We start from the raw sequence: 26,932 nt of genomic DNA, 5'->3' as shown, positions 1-26,932 counted from the left end.
CAGGAGGCCCTGGCTGGTGTGGAGGCATGGTTAATTTGCATATTCATAGATCTGCGTATAGTAAATGGACAAAGGTGTAGCGTTACATTAAAGCTATTTTAAGCTGTGAGAAAATGATTTTCAAAAAAAACATTTAAATATGTAATTTTGTTGATCAAAGAGGAGTTTTAAGGGATACACATTTTTGACTACGGGGGAATTTAACAATACTATTTAGATTATGTAATTTATAGTTTCCAAGAATAAAGAACATAATAATAATAATAATGCTTATATGAAATCTACATTGTATGATAATATATGTTTTTATTATTCATAAAGAAGTGTAAAACTGTAAAATTCTATATTTATTTTCCCATTATACTTTCCAAGAATAAATATGCCACACTGCTATTTGTTTTGAACTTGTATTCATAAAATGAACACTTTTGTCATATTGTCTTCAGAGACTCACCATTGCATGGTGTTGTTCATTGTCTTGTGTTGTTTATTCAAAATTATCTTTGAGGTTTTTGATATACTTTTCTGTTAAAAATCATTATTCATTTTGCCATTTTTCATGCCTTTTCCCAATTATAGTATTTGGCTTCATGTACATGATTTGTTTAATTCTGTGTGCATGAGAGAATGTGTGAATGAGACACTGAAAGCAAAGAGAGTGGCATCAGTAGCCATTTTCCGTATTCTCTGCAGCTTCTTTCTTCTGAGCATTTATACGGAACGTTGCAATGCAATGTACCTTTTTGTGCCACAGCATACAGGTCTAGTCGAAACCTCATCTCTCGCTCTCTTTCTTCCCTAGAATGCATGCTGGGATGGAATGATGAATTAGACGGCACCTATATAACTACACCTGCTCACCCGCTCCATACATCACAGCTTTCTGGTGCACTTACAGGAAGCGTCTTATCTGCCTCCCATGTACTTCTCTCTCCCATAAAGTATTCCTCCACTGCTATGCATAGCTGCCCACTCACCTCTTCCCCATTGATTTTTTTTAGGCTGTGTTCACCTGCCTCAGAGTGCCGGAGTAATGCGTTGATTCAGCAGCACTCTCCGAGTGGAAAGGCCATGGGGTATCTATGGCAACAGCGAAGCCAAAGCTCTTCATAACAGTGACAATTTTCTTCAGCTTTAGTTCCTCCTCCGGCTCTCCGTGTCTCTTCCTCGTGTCTTTCCACGTCTCATCCAGTATGTCAGCCGGCTCTCCTTTTGCCGCAACATTCTCAGTATCCTGAAACTTAATGGGCTCATTATATGCCAGGCTACCTGTTGCTGTCAGCTCACAAAACCCACCGCCATCATTAAGATCAAACGTCTGTTCCACCTGGAGGGGTCACAATGCAGAACATTTAAGAAGGTAAAAGAGGGTTTGATGAGAAAACCCTCCCATGCTCGTTTGCCTTCAAGCGGAATTCAGCTGGCCGGTGGTCGAGGCATAATAGCTTATGTAGTGGATGTGAAAAGTCTGTTAAAAAGGTGTAATTAGATCTTTTAGGGCTCCCGAGAGATGGACAAGATAATGGAACCCAAAATTTGGTATCTCCTCCCCATTATGGGCACGTTTTATGAGGTATATATCCATTAAAGACATGAATCTACCTGTAAGTGATCAAATGGAGAAAGATTAGAGCTCTTATGTGACGTAGCACCTGCTCACTGATCCATTTAGTCAGACCAGTTACACCAGTAAAAAGTCGAGGAATCTAATAGAAATGTATGATTCGCTTGTTCTTCCTGACTCCAGGAGCCATTACAAGAATGGAGCTTGTTAGATATTTATCACATTTCACAACACAGAGCAAAAGATCTTTGGCTAAAAGGCATCTTTCTGAAGGCAAAATCCATTTGAGATGTTGAGCGCTCAGGTTATACTATCCACACGCTGTTGATTTTTCACCGAGTTTAAACTCATTATGCTTCCCGAGGGGAGCTCGGAGCACTGCGCGCCTGATAAATTTAGCCTCTTCTCCAAGGCTTTTCTCTCCATCTCCAACGCACAGCTCTGGCAGGTGGAGGGAAAACGCGCAAAGTTCTGGGGCCGAGCAGTATTTCCTGCCCTGCGTTGTCAGGAAATGAGCAAGAGATCTTTTTTTACATCAAAGAAGATAGATCACTTTGGCTTGGTAACCCAACCTGATCAGGCTAGTATCCCGGGTGGGTCGGAATACAAATGAAGCAGTCGCAACAAGCAGAGATGGTTTACCTCTGGACAGAATGCGATTTCAAAGTCGTTATGTTTTTTTTTTTTTTTTCTTTTGAAAGCCTGTGGAGAATTCGGGAACCAGACGTATCTGCTTGACCTTGCATCGGCTCTGCTGCGCTTCCTGTCGCATTTTGTCTGGAGATGTATTCATCAAATGTGAAAATGAGCTGAACTCCTCCCACTGTCTGGTCACTGTGCTGACGTATTGACATGTTGATATCGGCTGGGTTGTGCACGCAGCTGATCCGGGCGGCAAACACTAATTGATCAGCTACTTCAGGAGGGTCAGGGAAATCTAGAGGTGCCAGAGCAACAAGCTCTCTTATTACTCATTACTTTTATGACCAGGTCAGGGTAATTTAGCTCTGAAAACATGACAAAACACAACAGGTGCCAGATTCCAGGTGCACGTATAGGCTGAGCTGAGCAGTAAATACAGAGAGGTTGGATGTCACTCCAGAAGAGTAATACATTCATGAATCAAATTACTCCGCTTGAGGTGATTGCAGAAGGTTTGGTGTACTGCAGTTAAACCAACTTGACTACAGTAATTTGATTCATCAATGTATTTGTCTCATCTGCTTTAATAGTTTTTATCTATTAAAAAAATATATTTAAAAACAGTTTCAGAGCAATTTTTTTATAATTAATTTTTTATAGTAACAATGATAATTAAGTAGAAGCAGTTATGTTTATTTCGAAATAGTATGAAAATGTTACACAAATAAAATTAAACATTACACAATGTAAGTAATGTTTTATATAATAATTTGATATTTAATAATATTACATATGTTTAGAGCAGTTACTTTTATAAAAACTTTAATTATTTTTATATATTTAATACTACTACTAAATTAATGTACTTCATGAATCAAATCATTTTAGTCTACAATATTTTATTTTTATAAATAATATTATGTTTTATATAACAACAGCAATAACTATAATATATAGTTTTAGAATTATTATTCAGTTTTGTAAATTGTATATAATATTATAGAATAACAACAATAATGAATGTACTTTTATTAAAGTATTTTATGAAATTATCTTGTATATGTAAAAGTTGTATACATTTCAGAACAATTATCTTTTAAATACTTTGATTAAATATATGTAAATAATAATAATTATATTATTTAATAATTGCAATAAATTATATATATACATATATCATGCATGGTGAGGATTGCTATTTCAGCACCATGGACAGGTCCAGATAGATGCAGCCCAACTGTGCTGTTTTGCTGGTGCCAGGAGCCTGCTAGGAGCCAGTTGACCCCTTTGTGACAGCATAAACAAGATTTAGTAGGAGCTCAATATATGCCTTGCCGCCTGAGTCTCTCCACCAGCCTGATATAATTAAAAAAAGTCTGTCTGTGTGCTGAAAGATCCATGCTTTTTCAAATAACTTGGTTGTAAGCGAGTCTTATTCTCCTACAATTGCATTTGACTTTCTGATCAGCACAGCTATTAGAGGCTGCCCCATTATAATTTATTATAATGGTTAATGGCATGCTCTGGCAGAATGATAGGTTTTACTATACCTTTTGTGAAATTCTTTAATTTTGCATCAAATAATTTTTGAAGGAATAGTACTTGCTTTTTTTCTCAGTTATTTTTGACATACTGTATATAATCGTTAAATAAGGCATGTTGAGTGAATATCATCATTGGGTTTGCAGCTGATTCAGTTTCAATGTTTAGCCAAGGGGGCTGAGAGCTGCGCTTCAAAAACCCGTTTATGGTCGCAAAGGACGCTTTTAATTTCAGAACCAACTCTCTTCTCTCCCAGATTCATTACAGTTTGATGATATCAAATGATTGCCCCCAGCTCCAAAAACAATAGGCCGCTGACTCCCCTTGGCATCAGATCCAAATCTGATGTCTCACTCTTGCAGAAATCAATATGAGTCACTTTGCTGGAACATATCTGACTCTTAACCATATTCTTTTCAACAAGAAAGATGCTTTCGGGTTTCATTCAGAGTTACCGTGAAAGGCACTGAGTGGAAAACCATTCCAGAAAAGCTTAAATTTGGCTCAGGATTCATTTGCACTTCTTTTACAACCTACTTGTCTAACAATCACAGTCACCGACCCCTGATACAGAAAGCCACTTTAGCTTTCACACAGGTGTAAATACAGATCACATCTGGTCTCCTATCTGACTTTCTAGGGCAAATAAACAACACTGTTGCAATTTTTGGCTGCCTATGCCTACCCTATCTCTGCCAGCCTGTCTCTTATTGCTTTCATACATTTTAATAAGATGCCAGTGCTGTGTTTTCCCCGTGTTAAATGTGGCAGATCCTCTTTCTGTCTTATCATTTTCTTATTTAAATCTGACATGGCTGAATGCGCAACACTTTACGGCAAGGCAACAGTTTTTAAGGTGATTTATCACACAGCAAAAGCAAACTCAGCCAAAGGCAGGTGAGGACAACAAAACAAAAGACAAGACAATAGGCAGGTTCGAATGGAGGAGATTTCTTTCATTCAGCACTAAGAGTCCACTGTTTTTCAGTTGGCAAGTACAATATGATTTGATTGCTGAATATTCAGCTACCATTTTTTTAAATGGCTCTCAGCTTTTTGCAGTTGATGCACCAAGTGGATTTGGAAGGATATTTAGTTATGAGGTGACTACCATCCCCCACCCCATTCATCCTCAAACAACCCTAGAAACACACGGGACAGGCTTTATGCAGTGCTGGAAGCAAGCAGTAATCACAAATGGAAGCATTATCATTTTGATTAATGCAGCAATGGATTACAACTTGCCCCTTTCACTAATCACACAGGCTGGGTACCCACCGTGCCTTTGCCCCAGGCCTGCCATCCACTGTACCCATTAGAGAGTGACAGGTTCAGCCCATCTCCAAGAACCCATTGTTCATTCTTTGATTCTTTTTCATTTATTTTCTACTTCTTACTTTCTTTTGTTATATGTATACACACACACACACAATTTGGGCTTTAGATTTACTTTAACATGTATAGAAAAATATGTTTCCAATAAATGCTTTTCTTTTGAACTTTCTGTTAATTAAATAATCTAGATAGAATGCATCAAGGCTTCCACAAAAAAAAGCACAACGGTTTTTAACATTCACAATAAGAAATGTCACTTGAGCAGCAAATCTGCATATTATAATTATTTCTAAAGGATTGCGTGACATTGAAGACCGGATAAAAATTTAGCTTTGCATTAAATTAATGTCTTATATTTTGCAATGTTTTAAAATAGAAAACATTTCTTTTTATATTGTAATAATTTTTCACAATATTACTGTATTTTACTGTATAAATGCAGCCTTGGTGAGCATAAGAAACTTCTTTTAAAAAAACTGGTACTGATACTCATCATTTTCTGATGGGACATTATCCGTTAAGTTTATGATCATTTCCTTTTAACCTTAAAACACAACTTTAGAAATGAAATTAAATGAAATAAAATAAAGAAAAATATGCCAATGGTAGGCTAAAAAGTAATGAAAAAGAAAAAAGACAAAACGGAAGTAAAAAATGAATTCTATAAAAACCCTGTTTACAGCAGATACACAGTACCACCTGTGAGCTACCACATTTAGCCTTTGCTCAGCAGTAGGTATGGTTACACAGCACCCATTAATTTGTGGTGATGGTTATTTATAACCTGCCCCCCTTTACTCCCTCCTGCTGAAAGGAAGTGTACTCACACAGGGAGGAAGATGATGTAGACGAGCACAAGTGAGAGAGGCAGCCTCTGCAGTGACCCCTGGGTGCCGGGAGCAGGGCCGCTTCTCAAAGCCCGCCAGAGGCGCATCAGTTATTACACCAGCGTCTGCCTGGCATGCCACACTACACTCGGGGCAATGCCGGCGCATGCTGTAGCCTCTCATCTGAAGCCTTCCTGCGTCTCCCCAAACATCTGGTTGCATGTTTGTCCTACATCACGCCTGGAAAATGAACAATTTGCTTGCCGGCGGCTGCCTTTGAGTGACAGCAAATGCAACATATGGGAGTGTCAGGAATGGAAGAGAAATCTCACAAGCCTATTTAATGCGCTTGGTACTGTACAGGAACCCAGCAGAGATGTCTTTTTGAAAGACAGGTCTGACTGTTAGCATTAAGTTATCATCTACGATAATTGTGGTGGTTGATTATAGTACGTGTCATTACGGCCAATGTGCTTTAAAGTGAGATTTGTAGATTGGGCCTTTTTGTCTGTGGGTTTGAATCTTCCTGCTGATGAGTGTTAGTGCTGTAATTGACATTGTTTGGAGCTCTTAGCAGATATTAGAAGCTGAGGTGGTAAGCTTTCATCATGCTTCTGTTGAAATGTAGCTTTTAGTTGCAGTAGGTGGAATGAATCACTGCAGAGGTCAAGCCAGTGATCCACTTTTAATGACTGCAGTGTATTAATGTGAAAAGTGCATTAAAAACATTCAAACGCTCGTCCAGTGCAAAATTGAGCATGTCAATTAACACATTTATGAAAGGATATGAGCTGGAATGACACGGAGCAAGATTAGCAAGGACAATTCTTGCCTTTGTGAATTTTAAATTAAAGTTGGAAACGTTGAGGGAGAATTTCAGTCGTTATGTGATAAGATGTGACAGATTATACTTTTTACGATGATACTGCAAGTTATTTTTCAAAGAATACATTTCTTTCAGAATATGGCGGTTTCCATAAGGTAGGTGGCCGGAACCAATTCCTGATGTGCAGGATATGGTGTGTCTCAGTAAACTGAATGATTTGCCCTGCCTGTTCAGTTTCCCTAGGACCCCAGGGAGTAGAAAACGTGTCAACATTTGCATATGGCATGGGTTAGCGGCATGATAAGCTTATACACTGAGCCGTTAGCTAGCAAAACCTTACAAAAAATAAAAATGAAAGTTTTCAGTCTGCCTTTGGTTATATACTTTTGTATGTAGTAGGGGTGAGCCCGAAGCTGAATACCTTATTTGGAAAGGCACGAATAATGGCTTCCAAAATGAATACCGTATTTTTCGGACTATAAGTCGCACCTGAGTATAAGTCGCATCAGTCCAAAAATACATCATGATGAGGAAAAAAACATATAAGTCGCACTGGATTATAAGTCGCATTTATTTAGAACCAAGAACCAAGAGAAAACATTACCGTATACAGCCGCGAGAGGGCGCTCTGTCTTCAGTGTAGACTACAGGAGCACTGAGCAGCATACAGCGCCCTCTCGCGGTTGTAGACGGTAGTGTTTTCTGTTAGTTCATTTCTCTTGGTTCATGTCAAATAAATTTTGATAAATAAGTCGCACCTGACTATAAGTCGCAGGATCAGCCAAACTATGAAAAAAAAGTGCGACTTATAGTCCGGAAAATACGGTAACTGATAACGAATAATTCTGCCCGAATATTCGGCTGAGGGTGAGCACAGTCTGGTGCTTACTAGATTCACAGGTGAGCCAGAGGATCAGAGCAATATTTTACACAAACCTTTGAATTCACTCAATGAGTGTGTGAAGTGAATGAACGTAAAATTTATGAATGAAAAGAGCGCAAATCAAACACTGCATTGCTGTTGCCACGCTGTACATCTCGCAGAAATCAGAGCTTGGCAAGAGCAGGGCTGAAATTACCTAAAATATCACATCATACACGTTCTACTATTTAAACCTTATAGGCAATGGTATGATACACGAATGAATAAGCACAGCGCGATTGCCAATTAAATAGCCGTGTTGCCGTCTCTGCATGTCTCCATCTCTCAAAAACCAAACGAGATCTCTGTTTGAAAATAAATTATATAAAAAAAATTATATATATATTGAAGCAATGTAAAAAATATATGCCACTTCTGGTCTATTTAACGCCTCTTTGCTGAATAAAGGAATTTGTTTCTGACAAAAATAAATAAATAAATTAAATGTAAATTATTTTGTAGGATTTCTAATCAGGCACTAAATAAAAGATTAACCATTAAAAATGCTTACAGCCACTGGAATGCTTTGGGGTCCCAGGGAGACTTTTCAACTGGCGGACTGAATTGTTCATGACGGCGGCATCAATTTTATATTTAACTCCCTCAAAGGGATATTGAGGACATTAGTGCAGTACATTGCCTCTGATCAAGTGATTCAGAGCATGCTGTGGCATGTGTGGAGCCTGCCCAGCTGTGACGCTGCAATCGCACGATTTGGATAGTTGGGGTCTTCCTACTGGAGACACATCCCACAGCACGGTCACTTATATTTCTTAATACAGCAGCTGCACTGTTGTCAGATTGCATCACAAAATGTTTCAAGTGTGTTTTCGACGAGGTCTAGAGTGATTAAATGTAAAATGTTGCTGCACAAACTAGGAAAGAGAATATTAAATGTGGAACTCTAAAACATTTTTCATTGGATATGAGCGTGAACCTTAAGTTTTCATGAGTTTAGAAAAAAAGTATTTGTTTGGTTTCCCGCCGTAAGACAGAACTAAAGTTGAAAGTTATGTCAAGCAAAGCTGATAAATAGAGGAAATCTGGTCTCTGAAAATTAAATTATGATATGGTGATGCATTTTTTATTGTAAAATTATTTAAATTGTTATATTTTATTTATTTTTCAAGATTGTTTGCCTTATGAGAGATGGGGATAGATCAAAAGGAGTCTTTCAGAGTAGGCTCTCAAGGGGACTTTCAAGTAAGTGCTTGCTTATAGGGTTTCATTACACTGCAAGGGAGGGTCAGTTGTCTATTACGATATAGACATAGACCTGTCTGCTGAAACACTGACATATTCCCAAGAGACCCATTAGTAAAATCCCATTTATGTGAGTAGGAGAGACCATAGAGTGTTGTAAGAGTAAGTTGTAAAACTATCAGTTTAACCAATTAGAAATGAGTTACAGGGGTGAAATCTGAGTCGTTTGGCCATTGGGTAAAAAGCAAAATAAATTTCAAAGGGAAATATAATTGGGTGCCTGTCTAATAATTTGATCTGTGATCATGCAAACAGATGCTAAATGACAGAATGGCGTCATCTGAATCAGCTGATTCTTAAATTTCTGTTATTTCTGGTATTACATTTCTAATTAAAAAGTTACAAGACTTTTTTTTCTGTTATAGTTATCTCACAGCGTAATCTCTTGATAGATATTTCACCTGAGCATCTCATGGTCAGCATTCTTCTCAGTAATATTATAATAGATCAAAATCACAAGTTACCTATGAGACCAAACTGCCATCATGGTTTTTCAACAGATGCACTTGGGAAGGATTTTCAATGTCCCTTTAAAAATATCCCTAGCAAGAGCGTTGCAGTTCCTTTCGCAGCCGCAAGGGGCGTCTTTGCTCCACTTTTGGGGCGCTCTCCCATTCAGCTCCTCTCCGTACTAACGGCAAGTGGAGATATCGGCATTTTATCAACCCGCAAACCCACATCCGTGAGGAACGAGGGTAAAAAAAAAACCATCTCTAGTCTTTTAGCTTCATTGCGACACCTAAAGAACTGCACCGGGATGTGCTTTTTTTCTGATGAGACGACGGATTGTGGATTAACATCAGTCTTAAAACTGCATTAGGGAAATCGTATGCTGTTTTACTCTGCGAATTAGTTGGACAGAATCGTGTCGCTGTCACAAATGTTTCTTGCTTGAGCTTTTCCTTCGTTTGGATTGTATTTTTCCCTCCTCCTGCCATCATTAGTGGGAGACACACTCTGGAAATGTAGGAAATGGCAAAGAGTATTGGAAACAGCTTCATGGTAATTATGTGGATCATTTTATCTATCTCGCGAGCTTCTTGCGTTGTTTGTTTGTAAACGAGACTGTCGTGTTTTGTTCATTGTATCATTTAAACTGTAACAGGAAAGAAGAGCGAAAATACGACATTAGCACAGTAAACTTGTGCATTTGACTGGACTCCATGGCTTAAATGAAATTGCTCTAAATGTGAAAATGTCCAGAAAATGAGCTTTGAGCGTTGCCTTTAATAGAGTCGCCGAGAACATGGGAAAGAAATAAACTGAGATGTGACGTGCTGTAACTTAAATAAGCATTTAATAGAATCTGCAAGCCTTAAAGATCCATCATCAAGAGTCAGATGTATTTAAAGTGTACACTAATGTGCTCACCCCTCAACTTGAATGAGAATGATTCTGTTTTGATTGAGGTGATTCTTATTTTACCCCCCTTAATTATAATTAATCCGACAAATTAGTCGGGATCATATTAACTGACTGATCGAGGTCTTGAAGGAAGCTCTGACTCGAGACAGCTTTGACGTCTGTGTTGTGCATCGCTTAACTGGGATTGCTTTTTTCCTTTCGAGGCATATCATACAGAGTGACGGAATGGCATTTTTGAGTCCTATCATTTTGCATTAATGCTGGACGGTCGAGAGTGGATGGTGCTGTCAGTGGGCAACTTGTGCGGATTTCATATGGCGTAGTGATAGAAATGCCGGCGTGATGATCAAGCAAACTTGATATTCATGGTCGACGCGATTGCATTCGTAAAAAAAAAAAAAAAATCCTCTTTCGACGCTTAGATGTTTGCTGCTCTTTTGGCTTTAAAATATTTATACATTTTAAAAGATTAATAATTCACCTAAAAAGGATAATATATAATAATTTACTCTCCTTCATGATGTACCAAATACGTAGGACTTTTTTCCCCCCGTTAAACGCGAAATAGAGTTTCAGTCATGATGACAGTCTAAGTCGCCATTCACTTTCATTGCGTCTTTTCTTCATGCTGTGAAAGTGAATGGTGACTGAGGGCTGTGATTCAGATAATCGTCTTTTCTGTACCAAGGAAGAAAGTCCTACGAGTTTGGAACAACGTGAGGTTGAGTATATGCTTAAAATGATATGATATTCGTTCCGTTTAGGCGGACTGTTCATTCTGTGTTAAATATCGAGATGACTTTGACATCCCAACGTCAAAAGCGGACAATTTAGTATTTTTTCCCCTCGACCAGCACTTCACGTTAAACTTGTCAGGTTTCTGGGCATTTTGGTTGGTTCGGTTAAGCTAAAAACCTCTTGAGGTAACGTTAAACGCGCGTCGTTTACCACTTCATAGGCCTATATGGAAAAACAACCCTAAAAATAAGACTAATGTAATCCGTATTGCCATACATGGTCATTTTGTCAAAAAACCAACCGTGTTGTGGAGGCTAGTTTCTCCTGTCTGCCTGAAGACCAGGTACCAAATGTGTACAGGGGAGGGAGCCAGTCCATAAATAATGGAGGCTTTGACTCTTCCTGCTAATGTTGCTTCACGGCTTCTGATAAATGAAGGCAGCCGCCTCCAAGGCCCATTTGTGTCTTCACACGAGCACGTGTTTTTTTTTTTTTTTTTTTTTAATTCCATATAAAGACGCAGTATAAGCCTAACTAAAATATGTGGCTCTGAGGCTGCTTTGATTCAGTTTAAATGAAATGCAGCATCAGTGCATCCTTAAACTTTGTTAATATCATAACAAAGTTTGTATATTATAGGCAAATTTAACACTTGTACATATATATTTTTTAAAATTAATGCCACGTTTCTATATGCATAATATATATATATATATATATATATATATATATATATATATATATATATATATATAATTTTTTTTTATTATAATATGCAGACGTGCCACTATTGCAGGGTAAAGATGGCAAATGTTTAAGTTGTTTTAAGCTTAGTTGCTGTCAAGATGCTTAATGATGTCAGCCTAAAGTTTACTCTGTGATTGGTTGGAAAGTCTTTCCATTTACGGAGTTGACATTAAACCTTTGTCGGTTACATTGGTGATTAATTACCAGGGCTCTGTTCTGCCTTCATTGATGCTCTTCATTATGTGATATGAGGATCGCTTCATAATCAGCAGGCAGAGTGTACATCACCGTTTGAAAGGGTGAAGGGGAAAATTATGAGTGTGTGTGTATGTGAATTCTGAGTGGTTGTCTTCATAATGTTTCTACATTTCACCACAGCCAGCTTGGAGGTGTGTTGGTTTACTGTCTGTTGAGTCTTGATCTACGTGTGAATTACCTGTTAGATTTTTTCTTAAGGTATACATTATGTACCTAAAGATGGATATTAAAGGTCTGCTATTATAACGCTGTGATTTCCCACTGAGGTTTATAATCATCTGAGACTGAATTGCTTCTTTTTAGAGAATATCATAATTACTATTGTAAGTCTAGTTGTTTGGACAGAAGCCACCACCATAGTGAGAACTCTCTCCCCCTCTCTTTAAAAAGAGATGAAGCAAGATTGTATATGGCAGATAAAGTGACGACATTATAAGTAAAGTGACATTCAGCCAAGTATGGTGACCCATACTCAGAATTTGTGCTCTGGATTTAACCCATCCAAAGTGCGCACACACAGAGCAGTGAACACACACACACACTGTGAGCACACACCCGGAGCAGTGGGCAGCCATTTATGCTATGGCGCCCGGGGGACAGTTGGGGGTTCGGTGCCTTGCTCAAGGGGCGCGAAGTCGTGGTATTGCCAGCCCAAGACTCAAACCCACAACCCTAGGGTTAGGACTTAGGAGTCAAACTCTCTAACCACTAGGCCGCAACTTCCCTTATCAGGTCACACTGTTGTGTTTTGGTCAGATTTTCCTTATTTACTTTTAAAGGTGCACCGAAAACAAGTACACTGTAGAAATTTGTTAGAAAAAGTTTGTTTAAAGAATGTACACTAGGGATGCACGATAATATCGGCACAATATCGGTATCGGCCGATAAAAGCTTAAAATGACCATTATCGGTATCGGCCGATATGAATATTTCTGCCGATGAGCCAAACCGATATTCTCCAAGTGAAATAATTGACCTGTTTTTCAGATGTGAATGTCTGTCTACATTTGTAAAATAATAAATTTATGGTAGAATCAGTACAGAAGAGATACATGGATTTCTCTTCAGTAAAATTAAAGTTTAAATATATCAGTATATATTTGTATATATATCGGTATCGGCATCGGCCAAAATTATTTTGAAAATATCGGCATATCGAATATCGGCCAAAATCCAATATCGTGCATCCCTAATGTACACTATACTCGCATGAAATGAAGACTCATGATGATTACTGATGTTTATAAAAAATATTCAAATTAAAATGTATTCATATTTTTTATTATTTTAATGATAATAATAAACGCCAGATGGTAACAAATGTTACAATAAATGTTTAGCAATGATGTAACATCTCCTCGTCATAAATTACATAATGCAATGTATAATTATTTAATGTAAAATTTATAAAGGACTGTCAGGTATTTTGATCATATAATTTGTGTAGATATTGATAAATATATGTTTAAAACTGATTTTCCATGACCAGCTTTGTATTGCTCACTTTTGTTATTGGACACGTGTAGGACAAATAGAACAACATGCATGTAAAATAGTTTTTCTAGTACTATGTCCGAAACTCAAGTATGAATACTATTCACCCTTTCACCCCCAAATTTCTCCTTTTAAGTAGGTACAGTAGTTAAAGAGTTTGGAGTGCACATTCCAGCAGTTCAGACCATCTTATTCCTCAATGATGTGTCTCAGATGCTTCCAAATACTGCTGAACTCTCAATCACATTGGCGCGCGTGGAATATTAATTCACTGATCGTGGGCCATTAAATGTGATTAAGGCAATGCGATTTGTCTTCCTGCATACATCCTTAATGTGGAGCATGGCACCCGTTGTCTCTTTACTCGGCTTTTGTTGTGCAGGCGAATGCCTTTGTTTGATTGTCTCTTGCTTGTTTTATTTTTTTTCTACTGCAAGAAAACTATTATTTTGCTGTAATCATTTAGGCATAGCTGACAACGCTGTTTGCAGCAAGCTGGAGGGAAACGACAATGGTTGCCCTTTGAAGAATACGCAATGCTGTGTGTTTCACGTATCTGTGCTGTCAGGTTCAGGATTTGCCGTGCATTTGAAGAGGAAGGCATTAGGCCCACTGCAGCCTGTTCACCTTTCATTACTGTATGTCTTGATGCATCGCCACAATTCAGTGAACGCACTGTACATTCATCTGTCCAACATTGTATGCAGTAGATGTAAACTTGCGATCATTCAGTGCAGATTGGTTCAATTAATTAGTTAAAAATAGCTGTGAGATCATTTCACATGACATTTTCTACAGTCATAACGTTGAAGTCTAATAATGAAAAAAGTAACGAGCAATTTAATGATCGCATAAAAATGACTTTAGTTTATTTTCAAAACGCATATTTTTAATGAAACCTGAGAGCTTTTTGTCTCTCCATTGAAAGTCCAGGAAAACCGAACTTAATGTAGAAGATCCGGGAAGATTATGAAGTCATTGTAAAATTGTTATTGCTTGCTTTATCTCGTAATTCTCTCCTATTATTGGACACATTTCATTGAAAAATGTGGCAACCTTTTAAAATGGTTACACACCCTTATGTTGTGTTCAAAACCCATGTTTATTGTCTTTGAAACACAAATAAAGATATTTCAAATGAAGCAGAACTTTCTGAAGCAGTCTTTCCATTTGAAAGTTCCAAAAGTAAACATTTTACAAAATTTTGCTAAAGTAACCAGAACTAATAAAGTGGTTAATACAGGTCTTCTGACATAAAAACATTGATCAACACACATACTGTACATGGAACACATCAAATATGCTAAAGAAAGCTTAAACATGCTTGACACGCAAGAACAATCCTCATTGGTTCTTGTGCATCAAGCAAGATCCATTTTTTTTCATGAATCTCTTATTTCATTAAAACTATCTTAGTCTGTGGTCTGAAGAATGGGTTTGGAACATCAGGAGCATGAGTAAATAATGATGGCAGAACTTTATTCTTAAAGGGACCGGTTTCTTAAAGGGCCACAGTTACATGTTGTACAACTAGTCCTAAAATGTGAAGCACATTTGTTTATATTGAAAGTACACTACATCAGACTCTCAAAAACCACAGTCCTGAGAAGATCCATTTGCAATGTTCTGCTCATGACGTTGTTCCTCCTACAGGCTTTTTATTTTATTTTTATAGCAGATAGTAATCGTTAGTCACAATGCTTTGGGTTGCCATGTCTCTCTCCCTGATTCTCTTTTCAGGATACACTTGGTTTGATCCATTGAAAATGCAGCTTTCATCATGGATGAAGTGTTCTTCTGTTCTCCAGTGGTTAGCTCTGCGTTGTCCATGAGCCTTGACCTTTCTCTGTCTGTTTGTGTGCAAACTGGACGCCATTTTTTGGATCCCTTAGGATTATGGCCTTTTTTTCCTCTGTGGTAAGACATTTTCTTAAAGGCAGTGGAAGTCAAGCACAGAGTGTTCTGAGTGTAGAAAGTGCCAGACAAAGTTAAACTGTCTAAATGGACTGGTGCGTTTGTTCCAGAGAAGAACACAGTTCTGAGAGGCAATTGGCTCCCACCCCCTGTCGTTATAGCAGTCAAAATTTCACTTCCCACCTCTCCATCGGCAGTGGAGTGTGAGGACGTGTGGATCGATGGGCGCCTTGTCGTTCTAAAGGTGTGATAGGTAGGCAGCCGTGTGTCCTCTCCCTCCATCTCTGCCAGCTGAAGCCTGTGTTTACACTTGGACACCTGTCTACTTTTCACACTCGCTTCAGATAAAAGATTTAACATAGGCTGTCGAATGCTTGCCAAATTCAAGAACAAACCCTACATTTGCACAAATACTGCATGTGTTACCTTTAATTGTTCTACACTCTTAGAAATAAAGGTTCCAAAAGGAGTTTTCCCAACAATGCCAGAGAAGTTCCATTTTGGTTCACCCTAAAAAGCTTTTGGTAATCATTTCAAAATAAAAATAGTTTTGCAACAATGTCATATAAGAACTATTTTGGGTTCCACAAAAACCTTTCAGTGAACCATTCTAAATCTAAAAAAATTTTTCTGGTCCAAATTAATATTAGGTGACCTTAAAGGGGTCATATGATGCTGCTGAAAATAACATTATTTTGTGTTTTTTATATTTTCATAACCATCTCAGTAGCAGCAAAAGTGTTTTGCAATACAGTACGAACATAATAAATACATTAGCTCTCTATTGAGAGCTATGTTTTAAAAAATTTAAGTTCCTGGAAGCTATGTTTATAAACACTGCTTTATTACGAATTACATGGTGGAAAGACGATAAGCAAATGAAAAAAACTAATGCTATCGGTTTCCTGATATGCATTCATACAGTTCATTAATTCATACATTCTTTCATATCATTTCTCTCGGTAGTTTGTCTCCCATCATGTTTTCACACATTTCAAATCATGATTATCAAATTTAAAATGTTTAATGATTGATTAAAATATTAAACGGGATAATTAAAATAACCAATTTTTATTAATACCTAGAGATGTGAAAAAATTATTAATTTGTTTATTTTAGCTTTGTCTATTTTGTGTGTGTTCAATAGATGTTAAAGGTTTTTCATGAAACCTTTGATTAAGATCGTCATTCTTTTCTTTCTTTAAATCCTGGATTGGGTTCAGGTCAGGTCAAAACTCGATCAGTTCTTTCCCCACATGCCTTGAATGTGGAAAGCTTCATGATGTTTGTCTTTGCCACATGCTCTGCACGCTCTTTGACCAGAGGCTAATGTGACATTTCTGTGGGATGATCTAAATGTCCCACACGCAATGATCAGGCTAAATCTGTCAAGAGCTTTGTTTGTTGCAGATTCTCTTCAAAAGCTTGCATTTCACACTCCTCATATTAAGAATATTCATTGTTTCTTCCATGTTTACAGGCTTTGTTATTTCAATGTCTTCCTAATGAATCTCCAATTATGATGCTTATAACAACAAAGTGTAATTACATTTTCTCCACACACTCACTTGACTAGGTTGTGTACTGTAAAGGGAGGGTTTTCCAGGACTTGTTACTGTAGCTTGGAAAGCAGGTCATCTACTTTATACGCATTATACGAAATGTAATGCAATCTGCATATTTCATATGTTAATCCCACACATGCAGCATTCAGATTCATGATCCTGATGCCCTTGCAAATGTGCATGTGGGAGGAGCTGCTTGCTCAGAGACACCAAGAGCTGAGCGCTCTTGCTGTTTACAAGGCTTTTTTTCGGTTTTCACAAATTACAGTTGTAAACCGGAGAACTTGCACCACAGATACCACAAAATGGCCGTCTGGTCAATGTTATTAATATCTGCAAACTTGACTTTTTTTAAAGCGTTATAAGCAAAAATGTGTCTAATAGGCCTTTCTGTTGTTTCAAAATAGTTGTATTAATTTTTTCTCTGTAAATTTTTTAATCACTTTAAAATAAATCTATATGTAGTGATATTATTGTCCAAAATATTACTAAATAATGTTTACAAATTATATGAAAATAGTTTTTGCTTATAACACTACCAAAATTCAACAATTCCTTTCAAACGTTTGGGGTCAGTAGGATTTTATTTTTATTTTTTGTAAGAAATTTGTACTTTTATTAATCAAGGATAAATACATCAGAAGTAATATTTAAAATGTTACAAAAAATCTGTTTCAAATAAATGTTGTTCTTTTGAACTTTCTATTCATCAAAGAATCCTGAAAATCAATGTTTCGATGTTTCCACAAAAATATTAATCAACAGAACTGTTTTCAACATTTAATAAGAATGTGTATCTGAGCAGCAGCGGGTGCTGAGAATTCAGCTTTGAAATTACCGGAATAAGTTGCATATTAAATAGATATATTAAAATAGAAAAGGTTGGAAATTGTAACAAAATTTCACAATATTATTGTATTTTTGATTAAATAAATGCAGCCTTGATTATCATACGAGGTTCCTCTAAAAACATTAAAACCCCAAACATTTGAATGGCTGTGAATATTTTATCTGAGCAAGAAATATGGCCTATTCTTGTAGTTTAATAGAAATCTATGCAAGCAATGCATATTTTTGAGCTCTTTGTTGCAAATGAAACGGATGCAGTTGGACAAATTACATTTGTTCTAAGCTCATGAGATCAAGCTGTGCTGCCAAACCAATCTTTTCAGTTTGCACAGTTTTTGGAACGCAACTACAGCCTTCACTGTCACAACAATATTTTGCCACAAAGCAGTATGGTATCCCAGCAAGTTGAATCGGTATTACTGCCTAGAATGCACCTGGCGGTGATCACCAGTACCAGATATCCTGTTTATGAGCTGCCTGAGCGGCATCAAAGCCTACTTCCTGTCTATAATCAGTATATGACCGCTAGAGGGGATGCGTAGGCATGTTTGTATATGTGAAGGAGTTGGTGGGTATATTTGTGTTAGCTGTGCAGATATTCCTTAAGCTTTACCTTTGTAATGAATAATGCAAAGGCCCAGTTGTGGTCATGCACCTCAGCATTTCTGCAAGCATTGGCTTTCACAGGTGCTGGGAATGAGTTATGGTTAATTTTGTATGTTTCGTGAGAGCTTTGGCGTGCACATGAAAATATTTATGTGACTAAAGTCGTCATTGAACACATCAACTGATAAGATCAGCTCTGCTGCAGTAGTCTGCGTCTTGCTTTATATTTGTTCCGGTTCGATTGATGACTATTGACTGCCGACTGCATGTTGTCATGTGAGGACAAGAAGTTCTGGCTGCCAGAATTAGTCTTCCACTCTCATTTCTGCTCGTCTCACAGCAGCATCTGCTTTCTGTCATCACGTCTTCACATGCGGCTCACTGCAGTCTCGGGAGATGGACGTTTTCTCATTGCGTGCTACTCTGTGTATTTATTTTACATACAGTGTCATCAGAATCTTAAAACAAGATGACACTTGATAATAAAAATTAATTATTTACTCACCACATGTTTGTTGTTCTGTATAACACAGAAATTAGCCTTTTTTTTAATACAGTCTTAAAATTTTCAAAGGGTGCCTCCAGGGGCCACCATAAGATAGCACTCAGACGATGGAGTTTTTTAAAAATGATATTTGAGGAAAATGGATGGAGTAAATGTGTTTGAGATTTGATTTTCTTTTTGTCATCATTTACTGACCTTCATGTAATTCTGAACCTCTGACGACTTTTGCATTCTTCAAAAGAAATGAGAAGAGGGTGAGTAAATGTGACAGAATTTTTCTTGTTTTGGGTGAGCTGTGCCATTAATTTTAGAAAGTTTGTGTTATTATTTTCTAAGAGTGTATTCACACCAGGAAAGTCCGCTAGTTCACTTGCTTTGGTCTGGACTAAATGCAATGTTGGTTTGGTGCGGTTCGCTTTCACACTGCACTTTTTGGTCTCGGTATGGTTATTTGGTCCTCACCTGAGTGTGATGATTGTCTTCACACCTGGCCAGAAGATCCGCACCAATGGGGGAAACGAACTTGAGTTAGATTCAATAAACCCAAACAAGACGGGTATGAAGAACCCTAAAAGTCATTTACCCAGAAATAAAAATTCTAAAATATTTACCTCAATGCCATGTCATTCCAAAATTATATTAATTTCTTTGGTGGAGCATAAAATGAGATATTTTGAGAAATGTCTCTCTCTTTTTCTGTCCATAAAATGGAAATTAGCAGTAATCAAAACTGTTTGGTTGACTACATTCTTCAGAATTTTGTATTTTGGGTGAGCGATCTCTAGACAGCCATAAGATTGTGTGCATATCTAAAAGTAGTTCACCAAGAAATGACAATTCTTCTGTAATTAACTCAACTATGTAATATCAAACCTCTGTGACTTACTTTCTTCAGTGCGGCATAATATAAGATATGCTGATATAAGATATATATATATAATATTTTTATTCGATGAATGTTAATGATTCCAAAACTTACTGCTCAAAATATAATCTTTTTTGTTTTGCAGAAGAAAGTTACATTTGGAATGACATGAGGGGGAGTAAATAACGACAGCAGTCTCATTTTTTAAAGAATTATCCCTTTGGTTTTAGACTGCCATAAAATTGTGTGAATATCTGAAAGTAGATTTTGAAGTGCAGGTATTTCACTTCAAAAAGAAGCTTGAACAAGTGAAGTGAGGAAAAAAGGTCATTGCAAAAGCAGTTTGGAAATTAGTCTTTGTGTTTTGCAGAAAAAAATAACAGCATATGGTTTTGGAGTGACAAGTAGTTGAGCAAATAATGATAGAAATTTTTTGTATTTTTGGATGGATGAATTACTCCTTTAATCTTTGCAGATTTTTAATTACCTATGCCCTTTATCTAGCATGCAAGTGTTGAAAAAAGAACTGATGTCACCTGTCACTTTGTTGTACCACTTTCCAATGATGTGTGAGTGGCATTACTGACTAGACTGATGATATGATGGACTGCTCCGTCATGTAAATGATGAGTAATTTTTAATGAGTCTTTGAAAGCAGATCTAATAAACTCAGGGTCTTCTTAATCAGACCTAAGGTTCCCCAAACTCGCCTCTACCACCATCCTGACCTGCAAGCTAAGCACTTTCACACATAATCATATACACTTTGGCCTATACATTTCTCCCAAAGTCTTATTGCGGTTGAGATGAGATCATTAAGGTGAGTGTGAGCGTGTGCTGGCCTTAAGCAAACGCTGATGAAATGGCCGCAGATTTGACTGACTGCTGCAGTAACTCACTGTTCTGGCCTGTGTGCACAACATCTGACGGCATTCACTTAAAAATAATCAGCCATTTGTTTTGCGCTTTGAACTGTACTCTATTATCCTCAGATGCCAGTATGTTGGAAGTTGAGAATAAGAATATTGTTGAGAACCTTCGGGGGAAAGTAGATTTGTGCTTTGACTAAAATGGAATATTGTTGCATACTGTATGAACAGTTGCTTTATGCTTTTATGGAAACTGTGATAGTACATTTTTTTTTTCATGATTCTTTGATGAATAGAAAGTTCAAAAGAACAGCACTAATTAAAAATAGAAACCTTTTGTAACATTGCATATTTCATTTTGTCCCTTTTGATCAGTTTGAGAAGTTGTTGTTCTTATTTTTTAGTTGAGTTTTTCTACTGCTGTCAGTGATTTGAATGCTATACATGAACATATTTGGGAAGGCTCTATTATTATAGGTGCGCTTGAGTCTCAACTGAGGTTCACTGAGATTCCTGGGTTTAACAGCTCCCGGTCTTTAACAGGACAACTCACAGCAGGAGCTACAAGATAAGCACTTCAAGCAGAAAGAAATGACAAAACACACTTAAAACAACTTTAAGAGAAACACAGCCAAAGCATTGAGACAAAGATATCAGACCCACAGGAAAAAAAAAAAAATGTATGAATGCTTCGGGTTTATATAACAGAAAATGAAAAAAGTGGCATTTATTCGAAAAGAAAGACAGCAAAATCTTTCACTAGATATTTGTGGTAGGGTTTTAAATGATGGAAGTAAAAGATCTAGATTAATGTATTCCAAAGCGAGAAGTTTTTGCATTTACGTTTGACCATGCGGAAAATGTGTCCTCAATTCTTTGGAAGAGGTATTCAGTAAAAGATATTTGCATATCTTCATGCAGCAGTTTATATCTATCAAAACTGGTGTAAGAGGATGGAGGATGATGTCATTAGTGTACCAGGCCTTCAGAATGAGTAAATGTACCTATAAGAGAACAGGCAAAGGCATAAGGATGGTTGGAAAGGAAATTTAGATTATGTGTATTCTATGGAGATTTACAGTCTCTGTGCTGTGGATTCTCTATTTGTCTGCAAGGGAACACTGTGTTAAGATCCCGACAGAGATTGTTACATACTGTCTCAAAGGATTCAGAAGTCAGTTCCCCATCTTCTGAGCCAAACCGATCTCATTATGAACAAGTGCCAATATATAGGCTTATATAAAGACTAAAATATATGGTGAAGAAACACTTTGCATTTAAGAAAACGCTAGTAAATTTCACAATTAATGGCACAAAAGGTAATTAATTGTAAAATTTTGAAGGAAAAGATAACTGACATACTGTAGTGTTTTCTTGTAAAATGTACTCCAAAAAAATTAGCAGTGGTGTTGAAGCTGTTTTGTCTCATCACTCTGTTGTACAAATCCAGATTTTATAGGCCCATTAAGACTATGGTATACAATCAATGCAGTGGATTTCACATTATGCATCTCTGTTTATCTGTTTGCCTAATTATGCGATGCAGCAGACTGTTTTGCATCTTTTTGAAGCCTGTCATTGATAGGCTACCGTCAATAGGAGCAATTTGTTTTGAAATATGAAGTGAGGGGAGTAGAAATGTCAACTGGTCCACAGTGAGATTGACTAATCATGGATAAAATAAAACACTTCAGCAAACCTATTCGGTTTTGCAGAATGAGGCTAGTTTTAGGCATTGTTTGTCTTTAAGACCGAACTTGCATATAAAGTGTACAAACAAATATTCAAGATTGTATAGCAGCTTAGCATTTTTGTATTCTGAATTATATATACTTGTATAGAAGTTTGATATTAATGCTTACTAATTTGCAAATATAATAACATGTTAATGCTTATATTAAATATATTAAGAAATATGTAGATATATGTGATTCTCACGAAATGAAAATTTTACAAATGCTTAAATTAACTTATTTTTTTCCAGACAGTAGCAACAAAGTCTAGAGAATTTGGGAACATTAATTTTAAAACTTTTACTTACCATTTAACACCTTTTTGAACATAATTCTGAAATTTTTTGATTGACTTCTCTCATTACCATAAAACCTTCCACAATTTACAACTATTGTTTTGTTATATTTGAATATTTTTAAAGAGATGTGACAAACCCGAAAGAACATAATTTGTAGATTCTGCACATGCATTTAAAATCAAAGTTCTATTTTTCTAATTAACATCTATTGTGGTAATGGTAAGAAGGTTTCGGAAATGAGGTTAGTTATTTCGGTAATGATAATACATTTACTAGTCTGAGATTATAAATAACATATATTGTATAATCCATCCATCCATCAATGAATTGTATATAATTAACCATATTTTTTACAAACGAACAAAATAGACAAATAGAAATAGCACATTTTTTTCAATTTGATAAATTCTAATATTTCAAACTTTAATATTTTATATTAAGTATAAAAGTAAAACAGTGAGGCATTACTAATTGAGTTGTAAAAGTTGTAGGTTGTCTATTTATTTTTTGTTATATCCCTACCTTTAAAACCATCCTGTGGTTTGTTCAAAAACCTTTTGAATTTAATAAAATAAGACAAATTTCAATAATAACATTGCCATTTTGGATATTTTTATTATTATTATATTTTAATGGTGAAACAAGAACCACCAACATTTTATTAAAGTAGATTAGATCCCAGGGCCACATATTTCAATCAGATGGAAAGGTGGCTCTTTAAGCATTGTCTGTGGAAGCCATTATATGGGGGTAGAAGAAAGGTCAGCTGGTGCATTTCCGTTCAGCCTTGTCTGCTCCCTGTCTGGCTGTGTGGCCCTCAGTCCGGATCTGCTGACACTTCCAGGGCTAGTCATCATGAATGATCTGGTTGTTGGAGGGTAGTGGGCAGGGGAGGCTGTGTGTGGTGGTACCGTAATGCTCAAGACAAATGCCCCTTTATAGTGGAACATAAACCCTATTGTAGAGCAGTGGAAGCAGAGGTGCTTTTCTCATTTACCGTGTGGAGCGAAAGTCTGTTCTGAATCTGCCCGTCACATTGTCCACTGGGGAAGACTCACCAACAGTTATAAATGAACTTCTATTCCTTATTAAGACTTGTGTTCTGGGGGGATCCAAATATAGTTATTGCACATTTGCAAGGTTGTCACAGATCGGTGGATGGTTTGTGGTGCTGTTTTTGCGTAAGACTTGGATTTGCAGTAATGGGAATGAAGAGATTTTGTCCAAACAAGGCATGATTACAACAAACGACATGCCATTTTGTTGATTACTTGGTTTAAACTGCTGGGTCAATTGGGGCATCTGCACTGCATGATAAAGTTTTTTTAATATATGAAAGTTTAAGTCAAAAGTTTCAGAGAAAATGAGAAATATATATTGAGTAGTCTGTCATAATATTTCCTTATTTTTTTTTTTACATATTTAAATCTAGCAACAACAAAAACAACAACAAAAAAGCAAAAAAAAAAAAAGATATTGTATGAAGCATGATTTTTTTTTTTCTATGAATACGCAACCACAGATTATAAAATATGTGGTGAGACTCCCAAAAACGGAATAATTTGCGATATTTGAAGATGTTTTACCTTTTATGACATCCGTGTTAGACCCCAGAATGCCCCCTGACAAAAAGAGTTTCAATACTGTGTCTTAAGTACTGCTTTATTATATAATCACTTCAGCCTTTGAGTGTATTGGAGAAGTATTTGATTTGCCGTTGGCCGAGACACGGCTTAACTGTCTCAATGGGTCTGTGTGATAGATGCTGTGTCATGCCGGTGAGCTGTGATCCTAGAACATTCTGCTTGATCGCAGGCACACAAGATCACAGACGCCAATAAAGCACCATTTTCCTCTGCCTCACCACTAATTTTTATTTTATTTCATTTCCAACAGGATATAGACCAACCACTACACCAGGCTTGATTTATCTGTGGACAACCTGCTGTAAATGCCTCCCCCACCCCTGACACCCGCACGTAGCCAAGATGGAAAGCTACGTTGTCAATAGAATGGGACCTGACGAATAGCTGCTTCTTGATGAAGATGTTGCTTGGATACGTGTTTAAGTCCATGTGGGAATACTTGCCACGCAAAGAGGCTTTGAGATTTTTGACAGCTTCACTCTCGAAACGTCTGGCATCTTGGGTTTGATCCTTTCTTTCGTGCAGGTGGATATAAACTAGTAGCGGGACTAGAGTGAAGAGGATTGAACATGCCCTTTCAACAACCAAACCGCCTGGGCGGCATCTGGCGGTCCATGTGTCCGCGGCTAGGCCTCAGCGCTAGCCTGGATCTCCCATTCTTGTGTTGGATATTAGGCGTGACCCTGCACGCCCAGCTGGCTGCCTCGCAAAAACTAGACGAAACGGACCCCGTTGTCACTACAACTTATGGCAAACTGCGGGGATTCAAAAAAGAACTCAACAATGAGATCCTTGGGCCCGTCATCCAGTTCCTGGGTGTCCCCTATGCAGCACCTCCAACAGGCGAAAGGCGCTTCCAGCCGCCCGAGCCACCTATTTCATGGTCAGATATTCGTAACGCAACTCAGTTTAGCCCCGTTTGTCCCCAAACCCTGCTGGAGGGCAGGCTACCGGACGTTATGCTGCCGGTTTGGTTCACCAATGGCATTGAAGTTGTGTCATCCTACGTACAGGACCAGAGCGAAGACTGCTTATTCTTAAACATATACGTGCCAACGGAGGATGGTGAGTTTATGTGTGGGCAGGACGGACCTGTCTTTGTCATTTCACTGTGTCAGTTTCCTTTGTGCAGAGTGTAGTGAGTGCAGCGGAGAAAAAAAAAAAAGCATGATCTCTGCATGCCCAATGCATGCCGCTGATTAATGTGTAAGTGTGCGTGAGTGAGTGAGGCTGTACATGTGTCCTAACCTTCCCACCATCCCTTGCACATGCAAATCTTTCTGTGTGCTGCAGCACGTCCATTTTAGGTGGCTGGATTTCTTTCCCCTCTCTTTAATTTGTTAGACAAACACACACTAGTGTAAATGGCCCATAAATAATCCATAAAGAGGGGATATTTTTATGCAGTACTCATGATGATGATAATGATTTAGGTCAGAGAATTTGTTAAACTCTTCTCTTCCTCTTTCAGTCAAGTTGTGCTGTTGCATGCTCCTGATGTCCGTAATGGACTCCCATGTTATTTTTTAGTCTTCTATTCATTTTGCAGTAAAAAGAATATCCAAGGAATGTGCCAGAAAACCCGGCAAGAAAATTTGTAGAAAAGGAGGTATGTATCCACCGACATGAATCCCAAAAGAGAACAGGTGAAGATCTCCTCCCCTTCTCTACAACACTCGACTCTCTGAGGTCGCATATCAGAGAAGAAGCCATAATTGATTCCCACCACGAAGACCACCGAGCCATCTCTTAAATCAGATGGGCACATGTAGAACTTGAAGAGTCTAATCTCAATTAAAAAAGATGCTATCTGGTTTTCATTGGTTTACATTGGCTGCATTGTTCATAGCTTCATCAAGATAATGTCTCTAGCTCCACTGCCTTACCCTCCGAGCATGGGGTTTGGTGACAGATCGCCTTATATAAAATGTCCCGTTAATTCGGCCTTCCAGGCGACAAGAATGATCATAAAATGTTTCAGCTGGACAACACTGTCCCAACTTCTGCTGGTCTGACATCACAAAATAATTGATGACTGAATAAATTAAATATATTTTCCTTGAAAAGTTCTATTTACCATACAGCGGTTAAAGGGATTGTTCACCCAAAAATACAATTTTAAATAATAATTTACTGTTCCTTATGTTGTTCCACAACTGTGATTTTTTTTTTTTTTTTTTTTTTTTATGTTGTGGAAAACAACAGATGTTTGAACTTTTTGGCCCGTACATTGAAAGTCAGTGAGGTCCAAAACCACCAACCAGATTTGGAATAACATGAGAGTAAATGATGGAATTAAAATATTTGGGTAAACTGTCCCTTTTATGTGACCCATTTGCCATTTTAATGGTTATTTACAGATGAATCAATGTCATCGATCAAGGTCGAATCACTTTTGGATTTTGTTTTGATTTTACAAATCAACATTGAAATTCTAACATAATTTCATAATAATTTTCAGATCTTGCTCAAACTTCAATGTTGATTCAAAAGTGTTTTGTTAACCTTTGCACATTTTGATGTTGGAGGTCACTTGCTGGGTGGGAAACTAATTATCA

General features: G+C 37.3%; 1 protein-coding gene across 3 annotated transcripts in view; it reads left to right on the top strand.

The window, feature by feature from the left end:
• Positions 1-26,517, top strand: part of LOC113110952 (neuroligin-1-like) — an 80,237-nt gene extending 53,720 nt beyond the window's left edge. For 2 of the 3 annotated variants that reach the window (XM_026275266.1, XM_026275267.1), the window contains 2 exons: positions 24,625-25,439; positions 25,924-26,517. In XM_026275266.1, coding sequence (XP_026131051.1) covers positions 24,944-25,439; positions 25,924-26,003 — 576 coding nt within the window. In that variant the 5' untranslated portion in view covers positions 24,625-24,943 and the 3' untranslated portion in view covers positions 26,004-26,517. Of the gene's footprint in view, positions 1-9,545; positions 9,924-24,624; positions 25,440-25,923 lie in introns of those variants that run through there. The other variant, XM_026275265.1, reaches the window with a different exon arrangement.
• The last annotated feature ends 415 nt before the right edge of the window (positions 26,518-26,932 follow it).

This window comes from Carassius auratus, chromosome 11 (assembly GCF_003368295.1).
Source record: "Carassius auratus strain Wakin chromosome 11, ASM336829v1, whole genome shotgun sequence".
Lineage (NCBI taxonomy): Eukaryota > Metazoa > Chordata > Actinopteri > Cypriniformes > Cyprinidae > Carassius > Carassius auratus.
This window is presented reverse-complemented; position numbering and strand designations above follow the sequence as displayed.